The sequence below is a fragment of the Octopus sinensis genome, linkage group LG10 (assembly GCF_006345805.1).
Source record: "Octopus sinensis linkage group LG10, ASM634580v1, whole genome shotgun sequence".
In the NCBI taxonomy this organism is placed as follows: Eukaryota; Metazoa; Mollusca; class Cephalopoda; order Octopoda; family Octopodidae; genus Octopus; species Octopus sinensis.
Genome location: NC_043006.1, coordinates 59,764,211 through 59,784,019, shown reverse-complemented (window position 1 = coordinate 59,784,019; position 19,809 = coordinate 59,764,211). Strand labels below are relative to the sequence as shown.

Below are 19,809 nucleotides of genomic sequence, written 5' to 3'. Positions count from 1 at the left end.
CTTATACCTATCTCTCTCATTTTCTTATACCTATCTCTCTCATTTTTTATACCTATCTCTCTCATTTTCTTATACCTATCTCTCTCATTTTTTATACCTATCTCTCTCATTTTCTTATACCTATCTCTCTCATTTTCTTATACCTATCTCTCTCATTTTCTTATACCTATCTCTCTCATTTTCTTATACCTATCACTCTCTTTTTCTTATACCTATCTCTCTCATTTTCTTATCCCTATCTCTCTCATTTTCTTACACCTATCTCTCTCATTTTCTTACACCTATCACTCTCTTTTTCTTATACCTATCTCTCTCATTTTCTTATACCTATCTCTCTCATTTTCTTATACCTATCTCTCTCATTTTCTTATACCTATCTCTCTCTTTTTCTTACACCTATCTCTCTCATTTTCTTACACCTATCTCTCTCATTTTCTTACACCTATCTCTCTCATTTTCTTACACCTATCTCTCTCATTTTCTTATACCTATCTCTCTCATTTTCTTATACCTATCACTCTCTTTTTCTTATACCTATCTCTCTCTTTTTCTTATACCTATCTCTCTCTTTTTCTTACACCTATCTCTCTCATTTTCTTACACCTATCTCTCTCATTTTCTTACACCTATCTCTCTCATTTTCTTACACCTATCTCTCTCATTTTCTTACACCTATCTCTCTCATTTTCTTATACCTATCTCTCTCATTTTCTTATACCTATCTATCTCATTTTCTTATCCCTATCTCTCTCTCATTTTCTTATCCCTATCTCTCTCTCATTTTCTTATCCCTATCTCTCTCTCATTTTCTTATCCCTATCTCTCTCTCATTTTCTTATCCTTATCTCTCTCTCTCATTTTCTTATCCTTATCTCTCTCTCTCATTTTCTTATCCTTATCTCTCTCTCTCATTTTCTTATCCTTATCTCTCTCTCTCATTTTCTTATCCTTATCTCTCTCTCTCTTTTTCTTATCCTTATCTCTCTCTCTCTTTTTCTTATCCTTATCTCTCTCTCTCTTTTTCTTATCCCTATCTCTCTCTCTCTTTTTCTTATCCCTATCCATCTCTGGCTTATCTTGTCCACGGACAAAGAAGACTGCAAACAATACCTTTGTCATTGCGGATTTTGGCACAAAGCCAGAAATTCTAGTGAGAGGGGTTTAGTTGATACCATTAGCCCTGAAAGGATGAAAAGCAAAGTTAACCATGACAGTATTTGAACTTGGAATGTAAAGAACTAAAAGAGAAATGTAGTTAACTATTTTGTCCAAAGCTAACAATTCTAGTCCACAACCTTAAAGGCAAAGTTGACCCTGGTAAGATCTGAAGTCAGGAAGTAAAGAGCTGAAAAAAATATTGCCAATGCTGTAATGATTCTACCAATCCACTACACTTAATGATGTTGATGATGATAATGATATTGGTTTCAAATTTTGGCACAGGGCCAGCAAGTCCAAGGGAGGGGATAAGTTGATTACATCGACTCCACTGTTCAACTGGTATTGTATCAACCCAAGGCGGCAAGCTGGCAGAGACGTTAGCACGCCGGGCGAAATGCTTAGCGGTATTTCGTCAGCCGTTACCTTCTGAGTTCAAATTCTGCCGAGGTCGACTTTGCCTTTCATCCTTTCGGGGTCGATTAATTAAGTACCAGTTACGCACTGGGGTCGATATAATTGACTTAATCCGTTTGTCTGTCCTTGTTTGTCTTCTCTCTGAAAGGATGAAAGGCAAAGTGGACCTCAGCAGAATTTGAACTCAGAACATAGAGACGAGCAAAATGCCATTAAGCATTTTGTCCAACATGCTAACGATTCTGCCAACTCACTGCTTCATTGGTTTCTGTTGACATGCATTTAATAATTATGTTAATGTTTAAAGATTGTAATTAGTTATTGTTGATTAATTTTCGTATTTGTTTATTTTATTTCAGGTCCATCCTGGTTATGGCTTTCTATCAGAAAATACAGTTTTTGCAGCTAAATTGGTATGACTATAATTGCTCTCTCTCTCTCTCTCTCTCTCTCTCTTGCTTGCTCTCTCCCTCTGATTGCAGTAACCATGTATCTCCTCTACAGCAAGACACCTGTTTCGGTCCCTCTGTCATACTGAAGCTAACCTCTCATCTCCTAGCACAAAGCCGCCTCCCTCAATACCAGTTCCCCTCTCAATTGGGGGATCTTTGTCTTGCAAGTTACTTGGTGATCTTACCAGTGCTGGTGTCATGTAAAAAGCACTTTCCCCTCTGTAAAGTGGTTTACTGTTAGGAAGGGCCTCCAGCTTTAAAAACCCATGTCAAAACAGACTGGAGTTTGGTGCAGTCTTCTGGTTTAGCAGCACATATAAAACTGTTCAACCTATGCCATAATTGATGATGGACATTAACTGATGATGATATGTGTGTGTTAATTGAATAAATAATTTAACTTTGCATTCCTTGCAGAGTTTTTATGTGGATGTGGTTAATTCTGTTTTATTAATAGACATACAATTTTATATATGTATGCACTCACAGAGTGGTTGGTGTTAGGTGTTAGGAAGGGCATCCAGTTGTAGAAACACTGCCAGATCAGACTGGGCCTGGTGCAGCCTCCTGGCTTCCCAGACTCCAGTCGAACCGTCCAACCCATGCTAGCATGGAAAGCGGACGTTAAACATTGATGATGACGATGAAGCATGTGTGTGTAATATCGTTAATTTGGTTATGATTGTTTGAAAATTACAGTTGTGTGTACATACACATTATTTATTAAATATATACCTAATTTTTTCATGCATCACATAGATTGTTTTCTCTCCCAATTATGTATATCAGATATATGTGTGTGTCTGTCTGTCTAATTATGAATGCTTTTACGCACTACTAGTCCTTATGGGAGATCCTTTCAAGATGAATGACAGTATTTTGTAGCCTAACACAAACTCTACATTATGTTGGAGATCCAGATTATCTTTCGGTATTAATACTACTTTTGTAGCTATTAATTATATATGTATACACAGACACACAAGTCCATTTCACCATGCTTTCATGGGTTGTGCAAAGTCTGTATGGCTAGATTCCCTTCTGATTGCCAACCCACACCTATTACTAAGTGAAGTAATATTTTCCCAAAGTAAGACATATTTACATGGAAGATCAGAAACCTACAACACCACACGTATGACGGTGACACTTGTTTACGACCATTACCTGCTGTTAAGACAAAGGACACATTTACACTCATACATATATATATTTGCCAGTACCGCCTGACTGGCCCTCGTACCAGTGGCACGTAAAAGCACCCACTACGCTCTCGGAGTGGTTGGCATTAAGAAGGGCATCCAGCTGTAGAAACTCTGCCAGATCAGATTGGGGCCTGGTGCAACCATCTGGTTCGCCAGTCCTCAGTCAAATCGTCCAACCCATGCTAGCATGGAAAGCAGACATTAAACGATGATGATGATGATATATAAACATGTCTGATCATGGAGGTTGTATTGGTTTTCTGGGAATTAAGCAAGGGTTGGCAACAGCAAGGGAATCTATCTGTAAAACATCTGCCTCAATGAATTCTGTCTCATGCAATTATGGTAAAAGTAGATGTTAAAACAATGATGATGTTGATGACACACACACACACACACACGCACATACACATATATGTGTATTTGTGAAGTCGTGTGGCCAAGTGGTTAGGGTATTTGTCCCATGATTGTGAATTCAATTCCCGACAGCTCATTGTGTCCTTGAGCAAGCCACTTTATTTCGTGTTACTTCTGTCCACTCAGCTGGCAAAAATGAGTAGTACATGTATTTCAAAGGGTCATCCATGTCAGATTCTGTGTCTTTCTGAATCTCCCTGAGAACTATGTTAAGGGTACACATGTCTGTAGATTGCTCAGACACTTGCATGTTAATTTCAGGATCAGGCTGTTCTGTTGATCAGATCAACCGAAACACTTGTCATCGTATCTAACAGAGAGCCATATATATGTTTAAGAAAGCATTATGTTAGTTTCTAGGATGTGTGTTTTGGTAAAACATGGTGGCTGTAGAAAGGTTAATCTTTCCTTTTTTTTCTTTCCGAATGTTACATAGAATGTGACAAGGTCGGCCCTTTGAAATACATGTACTACTCATTTTTGCACACTGAGTGGACTAAAGCAACATGAAATATGTTTGTTCCTTCTCGAACCACACCTGGCTCATAAGGGCCGGTTTCCTTGTTTCCTTGGCGTATAGGTTCCCCACCTGGATGGGACGCCGGTTCGTCATATGTGAGCTGCAAGATGCAGGAGGAAAGAGTGAAAGTTGTGGCGAAAGAGTGAGCAGAAGTTCGCCATTACCTTCTGCCGGAGCCACGCGGAGCTTAGGTTTTTCGTTCATAAACACACATATCGCCTGGTCTGGGATTCGAACCTGTTATCCCTCAACTGTGAGTCCGCTTCTCTAACCACTAAGCCATTGTGCCTCCACAACATGAAATATATCAACTTGGAATTAAATTTGTCATTCACTCTATTAGATCTGAGTAATTTGATGCATCTCTTGCAGTATTTAAGCACCATCCTTATCTTCATTTTAATACCGACTTTTCCATGCATACATGGGTTAGATGGCATTTATTTAGGTAGATTTTTTCTGTGGTCAGATACCCTTCCGTTCACCGACCCTCACCTGTTTTCAAGCAAGGTAATGTAATATTTCATCATGGTTTGACTTGTTTTGCAGAGTCCATATCACACTGCATGTGTGATATGGACACCCATTCACATATATGTGATGGAATCTCCCGTCGGTTTTGATGTATGAGGATCCAAAAACCTACACTTTGTCAGTCATTATGCTTTTGTCAAATGTGACATTTGAGTCCTGCCAATGATTTGCAAAGAAGCCCACAGATGTTGCAGGTATGGGAGTTATGGGTCAGTGCAGGCAGTATATTTGCAGCTTCTTTTCACCTTAGCCTTGCACCCCTATGCCTATTAATGTTGGTTGAAACAAAGTCTCCTATACCATTTTCATGTGATCTGTGCCGGTGGCACGTAAAAAGCACCCACTACACTCTTGGAGTGGTTGGCGTTAGGAAGGACATCCAGCTGTAGAAACACTGCCAAATCAAGATTGGAGCCTGGTGCAACCATCTGGTTCGCCAGCCCTCAGTCAAAATCGTCCAACCCATGCATATTTGGGTCATTGGCGACTAAACTGGCAACCCCTCTAAGCTTGCTTGGTGATGAGGGTGATTGGACACCCTGCAGGATGTAAAATAGAACCTGTCAACTCATGAGTAGCCAACACCTATCCAACAACTATATATATATATGTGTGTGTGACCGCGTGTGTATTGTTGGTGATTTTTTTTTTTTACCTCCGTCTTCCTTGGATCTTTCCTTTTCCTATGTTTTTGACAAAGAGCTCCGCTGGAAATGTTAAATCCTCCTTCCTTCTTTCTTTCCTTTCCTGAGCGTCCAATAACACTATACTTGTTCCTTCCACATCCTCGCGTTGTTGTGTTTTCATGTTTGGATTAACTATATCATCATCATTTAATGTCCGCTTTCCATGCTAGCATGGGTTGGACGGTTCAACTGGGGTCTGTGAAGCCAGAAGGCTGCTTCAGGCCCAGTCTGATCTGGCAGTGTTTCTACGGCTGGATGCCCTTCCTAACGCCAACCACTCCGTGAGTGTAGTGGGTGCTTTTTACGTGCCACCCGCACAGGTGCCAGACTGAGCTAGCAGACGGCCATATATATATATATAGTTAATCCAAACATGAAAACACAACAACGCGAGGACGTGGAACAAGTATAGTATTATTGGACGTTCAGGAAAGAAGGAGGGTTTAACATTTTGAGCGGAGCTCTTCGTTAGAAACATAGGAAAAGGAAAGATCCAAAGAAGGGAAGACGGAGGAAAAAAAAATCGCCAACGGTACACACGCAGTCACACACACACACACACAATGGGTTTCTATCAGTTTCTGTTTAGTGAAACCACTCGCAAGGCTTTGGTTGGCTCCGGGCAATAGTGGAGGACTCTTGCCCAAGGTCTGCTCAGTGGGACTGAGCAAAAGCATTTGGTTGGGAAGCAAACTTCTTAACCACACATCTACCCCTGATATGAGTTAATATTTATAAACCATTCTGTGGTTTCCTTTTAGGATGAAATGGGTGTTGCCTTCATTGGTCCAAACAGTGCCTCTATCCAGTCTATGGGTGATAAAATTGAGAGTAAACGCATTGCAGGTGATGCTCAGGTAAACCTCATTCCTGGGTTTGATGGTGAAGTCCAAGACGTTGAGCATTGTGTGCAACTTGCTAATGAAATTGGTATGTTTCTCTCTCTCTATTAAAGTCTCTTTTTTCTTTCCATCTTTCTACCTATATTTATCAGTCTGCCTATGTTCCTACCTTTATATCTGTATGACTATTTGTCATGCTATTTCTCTACCCAATCTGTCTAGTTTTCTATTTTATGCATTGGTCTTTCTCTCTGACTACCTGTAAACCTACCTGTTGGGTTTACATGTCTGCCATATCTATGCATGCTGGTATGTGTATCTGAAACTGTCCTTCCCTGTTTCTCCCCTTAACTGTTGTTACTTTACACATTTATTTGTCTTTTGTAAAGTTTTGTAAAGAACTCCTGGCCATATGTACAGCAGTCAAATGCCTTCACCTTTTAGCCATTTCCTCTAATATTACAAACCATGTCAGAGTTCATCCTTAAATAACAACCGTTTTCACTGTCTATAATAGGTTATCCTGTTATGATCAAGGCCTCAGCTGGAGGTGGTGGAAAAGGGATGAGAATTGCCAGAAGTGATAAAGAAGCAAGGTAACAGTTTGATCTAAGATTTCAAATTTCAATATCGATGTTTTAGCTCTGGCTGTTTTTTCCTGGTGAGTGGCAGAATCATTACAGCTTAGATTTTATTCTAACTCTTTAAATTCTGAGTTCAAATCCTGGTGTTCTGCCTTTCATCCTTTTATAGTCAATAAAATGAGAACCATTAGAACGCTGGCATCAATGTAATCGACTAACGTCCTCCCCTTAAAATTGCTGGCCTTGTACCAATATTTGAAACCTTTATTATTATTGACTTTGCCTTTCATCCTTTCAGGGTTGATAAAATGAGTACCAGATGAGTGCTGGGGGGGGGTCGATGTAATTGAGTATCCCCCTCAATTGACTTACCCACTTCACTCAAAATTGCTGGCTTTGTGCCAAAATTAGAAAGAATTGGGATGGCAGAACTGTTAGGATGCCAGACAAAATGTTTAGTGGCATTTCTTAAGACTCTTTATATTCTGAGTTCAAATCCTGCTGAGGTCAACTTTGCCGTTCATCCTCTATGTGTGTGTGTGTGTGTGTGTGGGTGTGTAGGTGTTTGGGGGGTAATAAAATAAAGTACCAGTCTTTGTACTAGGGTTGATGGTATCCACTTATCTCCTCCTCTTAAAATTTCTAGCTTAAAGCCTGAATTAGAAGCCATGATTATTGTTATTTTTATTATTATAATTAAGATGGTTAGAGATTTCTTCATGCCTTTTTAAATCTCATCACTGACTTTGAACATAAAGAGCTGGAACAACAACAATGATAGTAGTAGTAGTAATAGTAGTAGTAATGATAATAGTAATAATGAAAATAATAATAATTATCCTTTCTAATATAGACACAAGGCATGAAGTTTTGAGGAGGGGCTAGTTGAGTACAGCATCCCTAGTAATCAAGTGACTGACACTTATATTATCAATGTGAAAGGATGAAGGGCAAAATCAACCTTGACATAATCTAAGTTTAGATTGTAAAGAAAGACGAAATGTCAGTAAGCATTTTGTCTGACATGCTAACAATTCTGCTAGCTTACCATCAGCAACAGCAGCATCACCATCATCATCATCAGCAGCAGCAGCAGCAGCTTCATCTTCATCATAATAATAATACAGGCCAACAATTTCAGGGTAGGGGCTGAGTTGATTACATTGACCCCAGTGCTTAGCTGGCACTTATTTTATCAACCCCAAAAGGATGAAAGACAAAGTTGACCTTTGTGGAATTTAAACACAGAACATAAAGACAGATGAAATGCTATGTTAATGATTCTGAAAGAATAATAAACGTTTCTAACATAGACACAAAACCAGAAATGGTGGAGGCTAATTGATTACATTGGTCTCAGTACTTGACAGGTACTTTATTTTATTACACCAAAGAGATGAAAGGCAAGATTTGAACTCAGATCATAAAGAACCAGAATAAATACTGTGACGTATTTTGTCGGATGTAATGATTTTGCCAGTGTTAATATAGTGGAATCCCAGTACTTGATTGGTATTTTATTTTGTAGACCCTGGAGAGATGAAGGGCATAATTGATCTTGGTAGGATTTGAACACAGAATGAAGAGAACCAGAGAAATACTGCAAGGCCTTTTGTCTGATGTAATGATTCTGTTAACAATAGTAGCAATAATGTTTCTAATATACGCACAAGGCCTCAGAATATGTAACAGGAGTTTAGTAAATACCATCCACTATAGTACTTGACTGAAAATTTTAATATCTCAATCTATAAGGGGGGAAATTCAAAGTTAACTGTAGCAAGATTTAAACTTGGATTGTAAAGAAAACAAAACACTTCAAGGCATTTTGTCTAATGGACTAAGAATTCTGCTAATCCACCTCATCGTCATCATCGTTTAACGTCCGCTTTCCATGCTAGCATGGGTTGGATGATTTGACTGAGGTCTGGCGAACCAGACTGCAATCTGATCTAACAGAATTTCTACAGCTGGATGCCTTTCCTAACACCAACCACTCCAAGAGTGTAGTGGGTGCTTTTATGTGCCACTGGCACGAGGGCCAGATAGGTGGTACTGGTGCTTTTTATGTGCCACCTGCACAGGAGCCGGTCCAGTGGCACTGGCAACGACCTCGCTCGAATGTTTTTTTTCATGTGCCACCACCACAAGTGCTAGTAAGGCGACGCAGATAACGATCACGTTCAAATGGTGTTTAACGATAATAATGGTTTCAAATTTTGGCACAAGGCCAGAAATTTGAAGGATCCCTTGCGTTCAACTGGTTCTTATTTCATTGACTCTGAAGGGATGAAAGGCAAAGTTGACCTCAGCTGCATTTGAACTCAGAACATAAAGTCAGGAAAAATGCTGCTAAGCATTTTGTCTGGTCTGGTAACCATTCTGCCAACTCACTGCCTTTATTATTAATAGTAATGATTATTATTGTTTCAAATTTTGGCTCAAGGCCAGCAGTATTGGGGGAAGGGGAAAGCTGATCACACCAATCACAGTGCTCAACTGGAAGTAATTTTATTGACCCCAAAACGATGAAAGGCAAAGTCAACCCCAGTGACATTTGAACTCAATGTAAAGACGGACGAAATGCTGGTAAGCATTTTGCCAGCTTGTTGCCTTTATTATTATTAATAATAATAATAATAATAATATTGATGCCATTTTAGTCAATGATGACTCACTGATTAAACCAATGAAGGATGAGCCCCTGTATGGTGGCTCAACCTGCTAGAGGTAGCCACCAAATATCCTTCAATCACTGCTAACTGGCTTAAATAAGGAAAGGGCATAATTACATGATGTTTTTGATACCTTAAGAATACAGAAAGGCCATGGGTTGGAATGCTGGTTGTTCAATGGGGATTGACCTTGGGTTAAACCACAAATCTTTAAAAATATAAAAGGTATGGGTAATTTGTTGCAATCAGGCTGTATGTGGCCCTTAAGATGTATTATTTAGCACTTATAAAGTCGTAATTATAAGTTGTTTAATAACTTTTTACAGACACTTTTTGTGATGTAATCATTAGGTCTTTTATGATTTACTAAGTATAATATATTGTGTACTCTGTGCTATAAATGGAGTTTGTTAAATTGTTTTTAGTGGTGTGGACAGATTTATGATGGTGATAAAGGTGCAGGTATAGTTGTGTTAAGTTCTTTTCACAACTTTGCGGTTTCTGGTTCAATCCCATTGCAAAGCATTTTAAACAAGTGTTTTCTATGTATTCTAGCCTTAGATGGACTAATGCCTTGTGAGGGAAATTTGGGAGACTGTATGGAAGTGTGAAGGTGTGTGCATGTCCATGTGTTTTCACATTGGCATCTGTGGTGATGCTGTTTATGTCCCCTAATGAGCAAAAATCCAGCTGTTTAATGGTTTGACATGTGAAGACTTGGGATTCAGTTGAAAAAGAAATATGGGATAATGTGAGGAAGCACATCTTTCTGTAAAATACAGCCTCCAGAAGTTTCCTCCAGCCCATGACATTATAGGAAAAAATGGATTTAGAAGTAACAATGATGATGGTAGTGATAAATTCTTAAAGCTTCCTGCTAAAAAAAATGTTGCTCCTGCCTGATTTAAAACAGATTGCAGATGTTCTGTGACAACAATGTTGAATACCTGATGTTTCCCACTTGGTTCATTATAGAGATGCATTCCGTTTGTCTACGCAAGAAGCTGCTGCCAGTTTTGGTGATGACCGAATGCTCATAGAAAAATTTATCGACAATCCACGCCACATTGAGATTCAGGTAAGATAATGTAATCTTTTTATACATTTTGAGGTTTTGTTCCTTAGCACCGCATTCTTCTATATCGTTGATGTGTTTCTTAGCCCTTCAAAACCTTTATTTATTTATTGAAATGTTTATTTAGACAATTGAAAAAATTGGTTTGAAATCAGGTGTTTTCACTAATGAGTAATTCCTTCTGATTCACTTTGAAGAAAATTATAGAACAGTATAAGATTTACTATTGATGTAAGAGTGTTTGTTGCTATTGCTGTTGTTTAGTCCAAGTCGGCTTTGAGCAGATCAAGGGTTCTCCAGCCATAATCAACCCATCTTTTTGTATATCTAGGACAAGATGTGTCCAATTCTGCTACCACTACACTTAATCCGTTCTTCCCAGAATGTCAACCCTTAGGATTTCCTTCTCTGCTCATATCTTTTCTGCTGGTGTTGTCTCAATTCGGTTCAAGAGGAACATTAAAAGCATTAGTATCACTGGTTTTGAGGACCTGGGAAACCCATGGTCATTGTCACTTTCTCCAAACCCAACAATTTAAAAGATATGTCCATCTTTCTCCCCATCTTTTTTTTCAAAATTGTAAAGTGTGATTTGATGGAAATGATCTGCTATTTCTTACTGTTTGAATGACCCTACAGAGGCTTCCTCTTTGGCTTGAGAGGCTCTTTTCAGATATCAAGTGGGATATTAATACAAGCAAGCAAGACTTCTGAAACAGGGCCCTTAATCCAATGAAGGTTGTTGTTCAAAACCTCAAAGTTCTCCACTACCTTATAGCAAACTAATTTACTAATGTAAGTTTGATGTTTTGGACAAGGACCTTCATTGGACTCTGTTTGAAATGTCTCTCTTGTTTGTATTAATATCCTACTTGCTATCTGCTCTGTTTAAGTGAAATCATAAAATGTCAGTGTGTTTGTGACTCCTTGTTTTTGACATCACATGATAGTTTTAAATGAGTGTCACTGTCATACAAGCAGTGTTGTTCAATTTCCAATATTCTGCAAAACCATGTCAGGGCATGAGGGAATTTACTTTGCCTTAGTAACAGGTGAGGGTTGGCAACAGGAAGGGTACCTGACCATAGAAAATCTGCCTCCGTATACTCCCTTCAACCCATGCAAGCATTAAAAAAAAAAGGTTGACGATGGTGGTAATATTCCACCTAATATGTGTAGAGTAGTACCCCTGTTTTCAATTTTCATGGAAATTATTGAAGAAGGCAGTGAGCAGAAACATGACTGATGTACTAAGATCCAATATAATGAAATCATACAGGACCTTGACATATGACCTCTTATGTTTCTGCTCTCTGATAACATAAGGTCTGACTCATTCTTATTTTGATGAAAATTTGTTTTAAAAAGATATCTTAAAATGTCAGCGTTGCTCTAGGGTTATCTATTTCTAACAAAAGTCACAACCCTCTAAGCACGTAAACTTCCTTGTGAGCTCACAGTACTAGCAGTATCGCCCGGCGTTGCTCGGGTTTGTAAGGGAAATAACTATAAAGCATTTTTAGAGAGTTATAGCCAAAAAATGCATTAACAATGGAAAAAAAATTATGGTAAATTTTTTTTTAAATCGTTGACTCATCGTAGACATTTTTAGAGAGTTACTTCCCTTATATTAAAAAAATATGCATTAAAATGGAAAAAATGATGGTAAATTATTTTTAAATCGTAGACTCATTGTAGACGCGCGCTAATACCCAGAAGGGCTTGATATGAATCACGACTATAAGATACCCGGTTTTGGTTAAACTGCACCGCAAAATGTGGGAGTAGTTAGGAATCTAAATCGGAGTAGACAGACACACAACCTTTCTTTTATATATAAAGATTGTCTGAATCTTTTTCACATTGTAACAGACTAGTTCAAAATGGTTGAGATGTTTATTTTATTTTTTTTGTATGCCATTCACTCATTTGATTACTCAGTCATACTCTTTCACTTTAAATCCTTTTCAGTCACACTTCATAACATTACTCTCTATGTTCCTATTTACTTCTCTCTCTCTCTCTCTCTCTCTTCCCCATTAAGTCGTCTCTCTTTTGCTTCTCTTGTCTCCTACACTGAAACATTATATTGATTAGATACTTGTTATCTATATATCTATCAGCCTGTCTCATTCTCATTTAAACTTCTTTGCTAAGTTTCTGTTTTACTCTTGTATCGAACTAGGTAGAGATAGTACCTTTAGTGTCTAGCATGCTGCTCCCTACCTAAGTGGGTGGGCAGGCATGTTAGCTTTCATGCACCCCTGGCTTCCATGCCGGTGGCACATAAAAAGCACCAATCTGATCGTGGCCGTTGCCAGCCTCGCCTGGCACCTGTGCTGGTGGTACGTAAAAAGCACCCACTACACTCACGGAGTGGTTGGTGTTAGGAAGGGCATCCAGCTGTAGAAACACTGCCAGATCAGACTGGAGCCTGGTGCAGCTTCTTGGCTTCCCAGATCCCCGGTCAAACCGTCGAACCCATGCTAGCATGGAGAGCGGACGTTAAACGATGATGATAGTTCCAAGTGCCACATATTGGTACACTGTCTCAGCAGACTAAAAAACGTAAGGGGGTGGTGTTGACACTGCACATCTAGGCAGGTGGGAAAAACTGCAACAATAGCCAGCACTGAGGAGTCTTAAGAAGACCAATAGCCAAGTGTCTGTGACTGAAGGTGGAGTTCAGTTAGCAGTGAAAAGGGACAGCTCCACGATAGTCTCTCTTCCCCAATTGCAAGTGGTTGACAGTCAGGTTCCTGAAAAAATAATCTCAAGCTACAAAAACAGAGTGCAAAAGCATTGCAGCAGTTGGGGTTACTGCTGACTGATCATGCTGGAATACTTTGACTGCCTTGTGTCGCCTAACACAGGAACACTTAAGTCATCATCCTCATCGTCCTCAACATTTAATGTCTGTTTTCCATGCTGGCATGGGTTGGCTGGTTTGATAGGAACTGGCTAGGCCAAGGTCCACACCAGGTTCCATAATTTGTTTTGGCTTGGTTTCTACAGTTAGATGCCCTTCCTAATGCCAACTACTTCACAGGGTGTATTGGGTGCTTTTACGTGGCACCATCACCAGTGCTTTTTATGTGACGTCAACACCAGTGTTTTTTTACATGGCACCAGCACCCACACCAATGCTTTTTATGTGGCGCCTTGGCTTTAGAATCTCACTTCTGTTGTGGTGGGTGGGTCTTCTCGAGTACAGCAATGTGCTACACATTCAGTATTACAGTCCATCTACCTTCTCTCTCTCTTTCTTTTACTCTTTTACGTGTTTCAGTCATTTGACTGGCCATGCTGGAGCACCACCTTTAGTCGCCTAGTACTTATTGCAAGCCTAGTACTTATTCTATTGGTCTCTTTTGCCTAACCGCTAAGTTACGGGGATGTAAACACCAGCATCGGTTGTCACAGACACACACACACATATATACATATACATACATACAACAGGCTTCTTTCAGTTTCCGTCTTCCAAATCCACTCACAAGGCTTTGGTCGGCTTGAGTCTATAGTAGAAGACACTTGCCCAAGGTGCCACGCAGTGGGACTGAACTCGGAACCATGTGGTTGGTAAGCAAGCTACTTACCACACAGCCACTCCTACATCCTAATTTCTTACCCACCTTTCTACTGTAGGTACTCTGTGACCAACATGGAAATGCAGTCTATTTAAATGAACGAGAATGTTCAATCCAGAGAAGGAACCAGAAGGTGATAGAAGAAGCACCCAGGTATGTCTAAACACTATATTGCTTCCCTCCCCTCTACGTATCTATTGCTTTTGCTAGTTTACTTGTAGTCCTACCCCAGCAACACTTCTCTCTTTACCAACGTCTGCTGATCTTAAACTCTTTCTTTTGTTTCTGGCCAGTACTTTTATTGATCCAGCTGTACGTAAAGCTATGGGAGAGCAAGCAGTGAGATTAGCCAAAGCTGTAAATTATTCTTCAGCAGGTAATTCATTTCAATTCCAGCTTTTGTTTTACTTTTTTTTTTTTATGCTTTAGTCAAATTAGGAAGGACCACTTATTTTTTTTATAGGATTTCCAAGACATGTTAGGAGAAAAGGGAAGAAGAAACACTGATTCGTGAGTTATTGTGGTAACAAGCATCAAGATTTGGTCTGAGGACATGATTTGAATGCTTTATCAGTCAATGAATTGTATTAACATCCAGAATCAAGAAGTGGTGTTAAACTGTGCAATCAATTAAATGTTCTGGGATGTGTGTGTGTGTGTATTATATAGGTGCTGGCATGGCTGTATGGTTAAGAAGTTTGCTGCACAACCATGTGGTTGTGGATTCAATTCCACTGCATGGCACCTTGGGCAAATGTCTCCTCCTATACCCCTGGGCCAACTAATGCCTTGCAATTGAATTTGGTTGAAGGAAACTAGACGTGTGTGTGTATGCTTGCGTATCTGTGTGTTTACATTTGTGCTTTTCTGAAAGTTGCTGAGCTAAAAGTGAGGACTTTATTATCATTCCCTCAATTAGAAAATAATGGATTGGTTCTGATAAAAACTAGTAAAGATTCATGACATATAAAGCATCTGGCAATTAAACAAAGCTTTTAATAATATGTATGGCTAATCCATGCTTTCAGGGAAAAACAGAGAAAAAAAGTGACCGATATCTATCTATCTTCCAAAAATACCCTGTCCATTAATATCTTCATTTCTTTACTTATTTGTGATTGCTTATCTGTTAATCTCCCAACCTCCTTTTCTTGCTTTATAAACATCCCTATCTCTATACCTAAGTATAATTTTATATTAATCTCCTCTTTCTCTCTCTCTCTCTCTCCACCCCATCTCTGATTGCTAATTGATATCTCTATCAGTATTTTTTTCTATCCCTCAGTATGACTGTCTTTCTATTTATCTCTCCTACTGTTTTTCTATGGTTGTCTCGTTCTTTCTTTCTGTCTCTGTCCATCTCTCTCTCTCTTTAATTATAAATATATCCAACTATTGAGTAGTTTCTTTTTCAAGGCCTCTCACAAATTCCCATGACTCTCTGTTGCTATCCAACTGTTGCTATTTTGAATTTGAATTGAGAGCTTGAGTCAGTAGATCTTTCATTAGCTGATTACACAACCATGGATGTCTCCAATATGAATGCATTGCAATTACTCCCTTAACCCTTTCATTATCAACCCGGCTGAAACCGTCTCTGGCTCTGAGTACAAATGTCTTGTTTTCATAAGTTTTGAATTAAAATCTTCCACCAAACCTTAGTCACAATTTATGTTCCTAATACTAGCTGAATGATACTCCTTTCTCCTTTACTCCTTTACTTGTTTCAGTCATTTGACTGCGGCCATGCTGGAGCACCGCCTTTAATCGAGCAACTCGACCCCGGGACTTATTCTTTGTAAGCCCAGTACTTATTCTATCGGTCTCTTTTGCCGAACCGCTAAGTGACGGGGACATAAACACACCAGCATCAGTTGTCAAGCAATGCTAGGGGGACAAAACACACACACAAACACACATACACATACATATATACGACGGGCTTCTTTCAGTTTCCATCTACCAAATCCACTCACAAGGCTTTGGTCGGCCCGAGGCTATAGTAGAAGACACTTGCCCAAGATGCCACGCAGTCGGACTGAACCCGGAACCATGTGGTTGGTAAACAAGCTACTTACCACACAGCCACTCCTGCGCCTATAACTAAGTTATTTTACTAAATTCTTTGTTATATTTAAAATAATTGAAAGAAACACAGAGCATCTCAATAGAAATAGGGTAACAAAAGGGTATTAGAGCTTGATGATCCTGACCTCTGATCTTTTGGGATTCCTTTGCTCAGCATCAATGTAAAAAGCTCTCGGTTGAGCTCTTCTGTTTCTTCACAATCTACCATGCTGCAGTTCCATGACTTCACCATATCCCTGGTAGGGTAGCTGAATAGGTGCTATGCCTGGCCAAAGGGCAGCCCGTAACTATGCAGAACAGTTTTTCACACCATATGGTATTATCAAAATACCTGCTGTTGCGTAAAACTGTGACTATTATCTCCCCTTCTCCATGAGAACAGTTGTGAGATCTAGGTTGAAACAGAGCAACGATGTGACCAAGTCTGGGCTCAGGCTTGTTGAACAACATAACCATAGCACTGCATTCTTATGAAACTTCGATAATTATGTTGTGTTGTTGTTGTTGCTTAGATAATATATTTATTTCTAGCTGTTAAACAGAGCCAGTGAATACTGGTTATTGACTCAGCGCAGAACCAGAGATGACATAAATTTTGTCTCTTTTTTTTTTTTTTTCTCTACCATAGATAAAATAATACCAGTCATATACTTCGGTTCATTCACTCACCTCTCCTTCTTTTAGAAATGTGTAACCATTTGGTCATGTATCATCATCACCATCACCATCTTTACCACCACCACCATTATCAACTCAATTCACCATGAGTTGAATTCCATTTCACTCATTCAAGCATGGAAAACTGGATATAAAATGATAGTGATGATGATGATAATGATGATTCTAGCACCTTATCAGATCATCAACCTCTCAGGTATTCTGCCATTCATTGACAGAATAAGTAATTCTGTTTGTTTCCATTATAGTTCAGCCCCAGAACATTTGTAATTGAACAGACCTCTTTGTTAAAGCTGTTCTGAGACCACTTCATCTTTGATCTAGATATTGAATGCCTAAGACTATATGATCAGATATGATTGATTGATTGATTCTAGTTTTAGCTCATGAGCTGTGGCCATGCTGGGGCACCGCCATTTGTCCATTTTTTTGTCCATTTTTTTTTTTTTTTTTTGATGACAGTGTAGTGTGATCTGAAGATTTAGCTGGTATTTCTAAGGGTCAACTGACTGTATTAGAGCAGTGGTTCTCAGCTGGGGTCCATATAAGATTTTGCGGGGATTCATGTAACAAAATAGTAAATTGGGGATCCACAATAGTATTTTAAGGATCCCTGAAAAAATTTTGCTTTAGATGTGTTAGTATGTATTGCAAGGAAAGGTTAGGCTTTTTCTCTAACATTTTACATAGTTCGACCTATGCAAGTTAATGTATGAAAAAAAAAAAAAGGAATTTGGAAAGTAGTTTCTATAAAACTAGTTTTTGAACATCAAATGGCTTTTAGGGTCCACCAGAATAAAATAGTGATCAAAGGGTTCTATAGATAAAAAAAAAAAGGTTGAGAACCCTTGGAGAAACTCCCTAGTTGACTCCTTTTGCCTGGTTGACAATATGTTCTGTTCCCACTTCAGTTAGAATACAATTGCTTCAGTATTAACCATCTTTCAGAGTCGTATATTTGCTGTGATAAAGTGTTATAAACATAATACTATTTATTTACTGCAAAGCCCCAAGTTAGCCCTTATTGAGCAGACCTGTGTTCAGAGACATTCCAGCCTTGACCATCTTGTCTTTCTCCTTGAAGGCATTAATGCTAGTGCCACAAAAAAAAATGCATCTAGTATACTCTGTAAAAGTGGCTGACTTTAGGAAGGGCATCAAGCTGTAGAAATGATGCAAAAGCAGACAGCAGGACACAATGCAGTCCTCTGACCTGTTGGATCCTGTCAAGTTGTCCAGTCTATGCCAGCATGGAAGATGGATGTTAAAAGATGATGATGATGAATGTATTTTTGAGTACAACATTCAATGTCTTGTGTGATTTGAGGGATATTTGGCTACTATTTTTTATTAGATAAAGCAATAATGTAGAGTTTCTTCATTGGTGCTGTAGTATTGTATTTTTAATATGGTTTCAGGTACAGTGGAATTTTTGGTTGATTCTCAAAGAAATTTCTACTTTTTGGAGATGAATACTAGATTGCAGGTGGAGCATCCAATCACTGAATGTATTACTGGTATAGACATTGTCCACCAAATGATCCGGGTAGCTAAAGGTAAGAAACACTGTATACTTTTCATGTTCTTTACTCTATATATTTAGAAGTAAGAATTATTTGATATTTGATCTTAGATTCTCTCCTGAACCTGAATACTCCATTTTTGACCTCTTGCTGATCTCTGGTTTCAAAAACGTTAAGTAAATGAGACAAATCTATAAACTGGGTAAGTTGATGCTCTACCATAAGCAACTTTTTCCCACTGGAAGAATTGAACTTAGCACTGCAAGTCAACATTCACCAGTTCTACATAGCTGTCACTGCTTACAATTGCGAAGTGCATAACTGTTTGATATCTACTCCCAGATAGGCACCAAAGAGATCAACTATCTTGGTTGCAGACAGCTAGGTGGATTGTGATATTGAGAGCTAAGTGTCTTTGCTTTAGTCATAGTAAGGTGAACTATATCAAATTGTACCTACTGACAGTTAGGTGGCCTGTAACATTGATTTCAAATTTTGGTACAAGGCCAGCAAGTTCTGGGGAGGAAGTAAGTCAATTACATTGACCCCAGTGCTCAACTGGTACTTATTTTATTGATCCTGAAAGGATGAAAAGCTAAGCTGACCTTGGTGGAATTTGAACACAGAATGTAAAGACGAACAAAATACCACTAAGCATTTTGCCTGGTGTGCTAACAATTCTGCCAGCTCATTGTTTTAGGTGGATTGTAAGTATTGAGAACTGTCATGGACACAACACTGTTAACTATATCACACAGTTAAGCGCCAATGTCTCAAGTAGACTAGAATGTTGATAATTAAGTGTTTTCCAAATTGGTCAGCTTTTTGGCATCCTTCTGGCCTCAAATCTAAAGTCACTAATAACTAGTCTATGCTGGGGGTGGGGGTAACCACTCAAAGAATCAATGTTCATGTCATATTACTGACAGTATCATGTATCCATGATCAAAACACTTAATTATCAACATTCTAGTCTACTTGAGACATTGGCGCTTAACTGTGATATAATTAACAGTGCTATTTAACCCTTTTTGATACCAAACAGTCTGAAAATGCCCCTCGCTTTATACAAAATTTCTGTTTTAAAGTGAGCTAAATTTGAACTTCCCATCAAAATTTCATGTTAATTCATATTCTAAACACCAGTCATGGTCATTTTACTAAATTCTTCATTATTTTCAAAATTAATTGAAACAAAGACAGATGACTTCAGGAAACATTTTTTCACGCTGAGAGTTGCTGAAGCATGGAACAAACTGCCGGCATCAGTTGTTAGTTGTCGGAGCACTGCATCCTTCAAAACTTCCATGCTTCCTGAGATTCGCCAACACTACACTTGATTTTCTCCCCTCCATACACACACAA

At 38.8% G+C, this 19,809-nt stretch overlaps 1 protein-coding gene across 1 annotated transcript in view; it reads left to right on the top strand.

Moving 5' to 3' along the window:
* Window positions 1-19,809, top strand: part of LOC115216640 (propionyl-CoA carboxylase alpha chain, mitochondrial) — a 77,630-nt gene that overhangs the window by 19,737 nt on the left and 38,084 nt on the right. Inside the window, exons 5-11 of the mRNA XM_029786126.2 lie at window positions 1,935-1,988; window positions 6,151-6,319; window positions 6,749-6,827; window positions 10,466-10,568; window positions 14,214-14,308; window positions 14,449-14,531; window positions 18,340-18,477. Coding sequence (XP_029641986.1) covers window positions 1,935-1,988; window positions 6,151-6,319; window positions 6,749-6,827; window positions 10,466-10,568; window positions 14,214-14,308; window positions 14,449-14,531; window positions 18,340-18,477 — 721 coding nt within the window. The remainder of the gene's footprint in view (window positions 1-1,934; window positions 1,989-6,150; window positions 6,320-6,748; window positions 6,828-10,465; window positions 10,569-14,213; window positions 14,309-14,448; window positions 14,532-18,339; window positions 18,478-19,809) is intronic.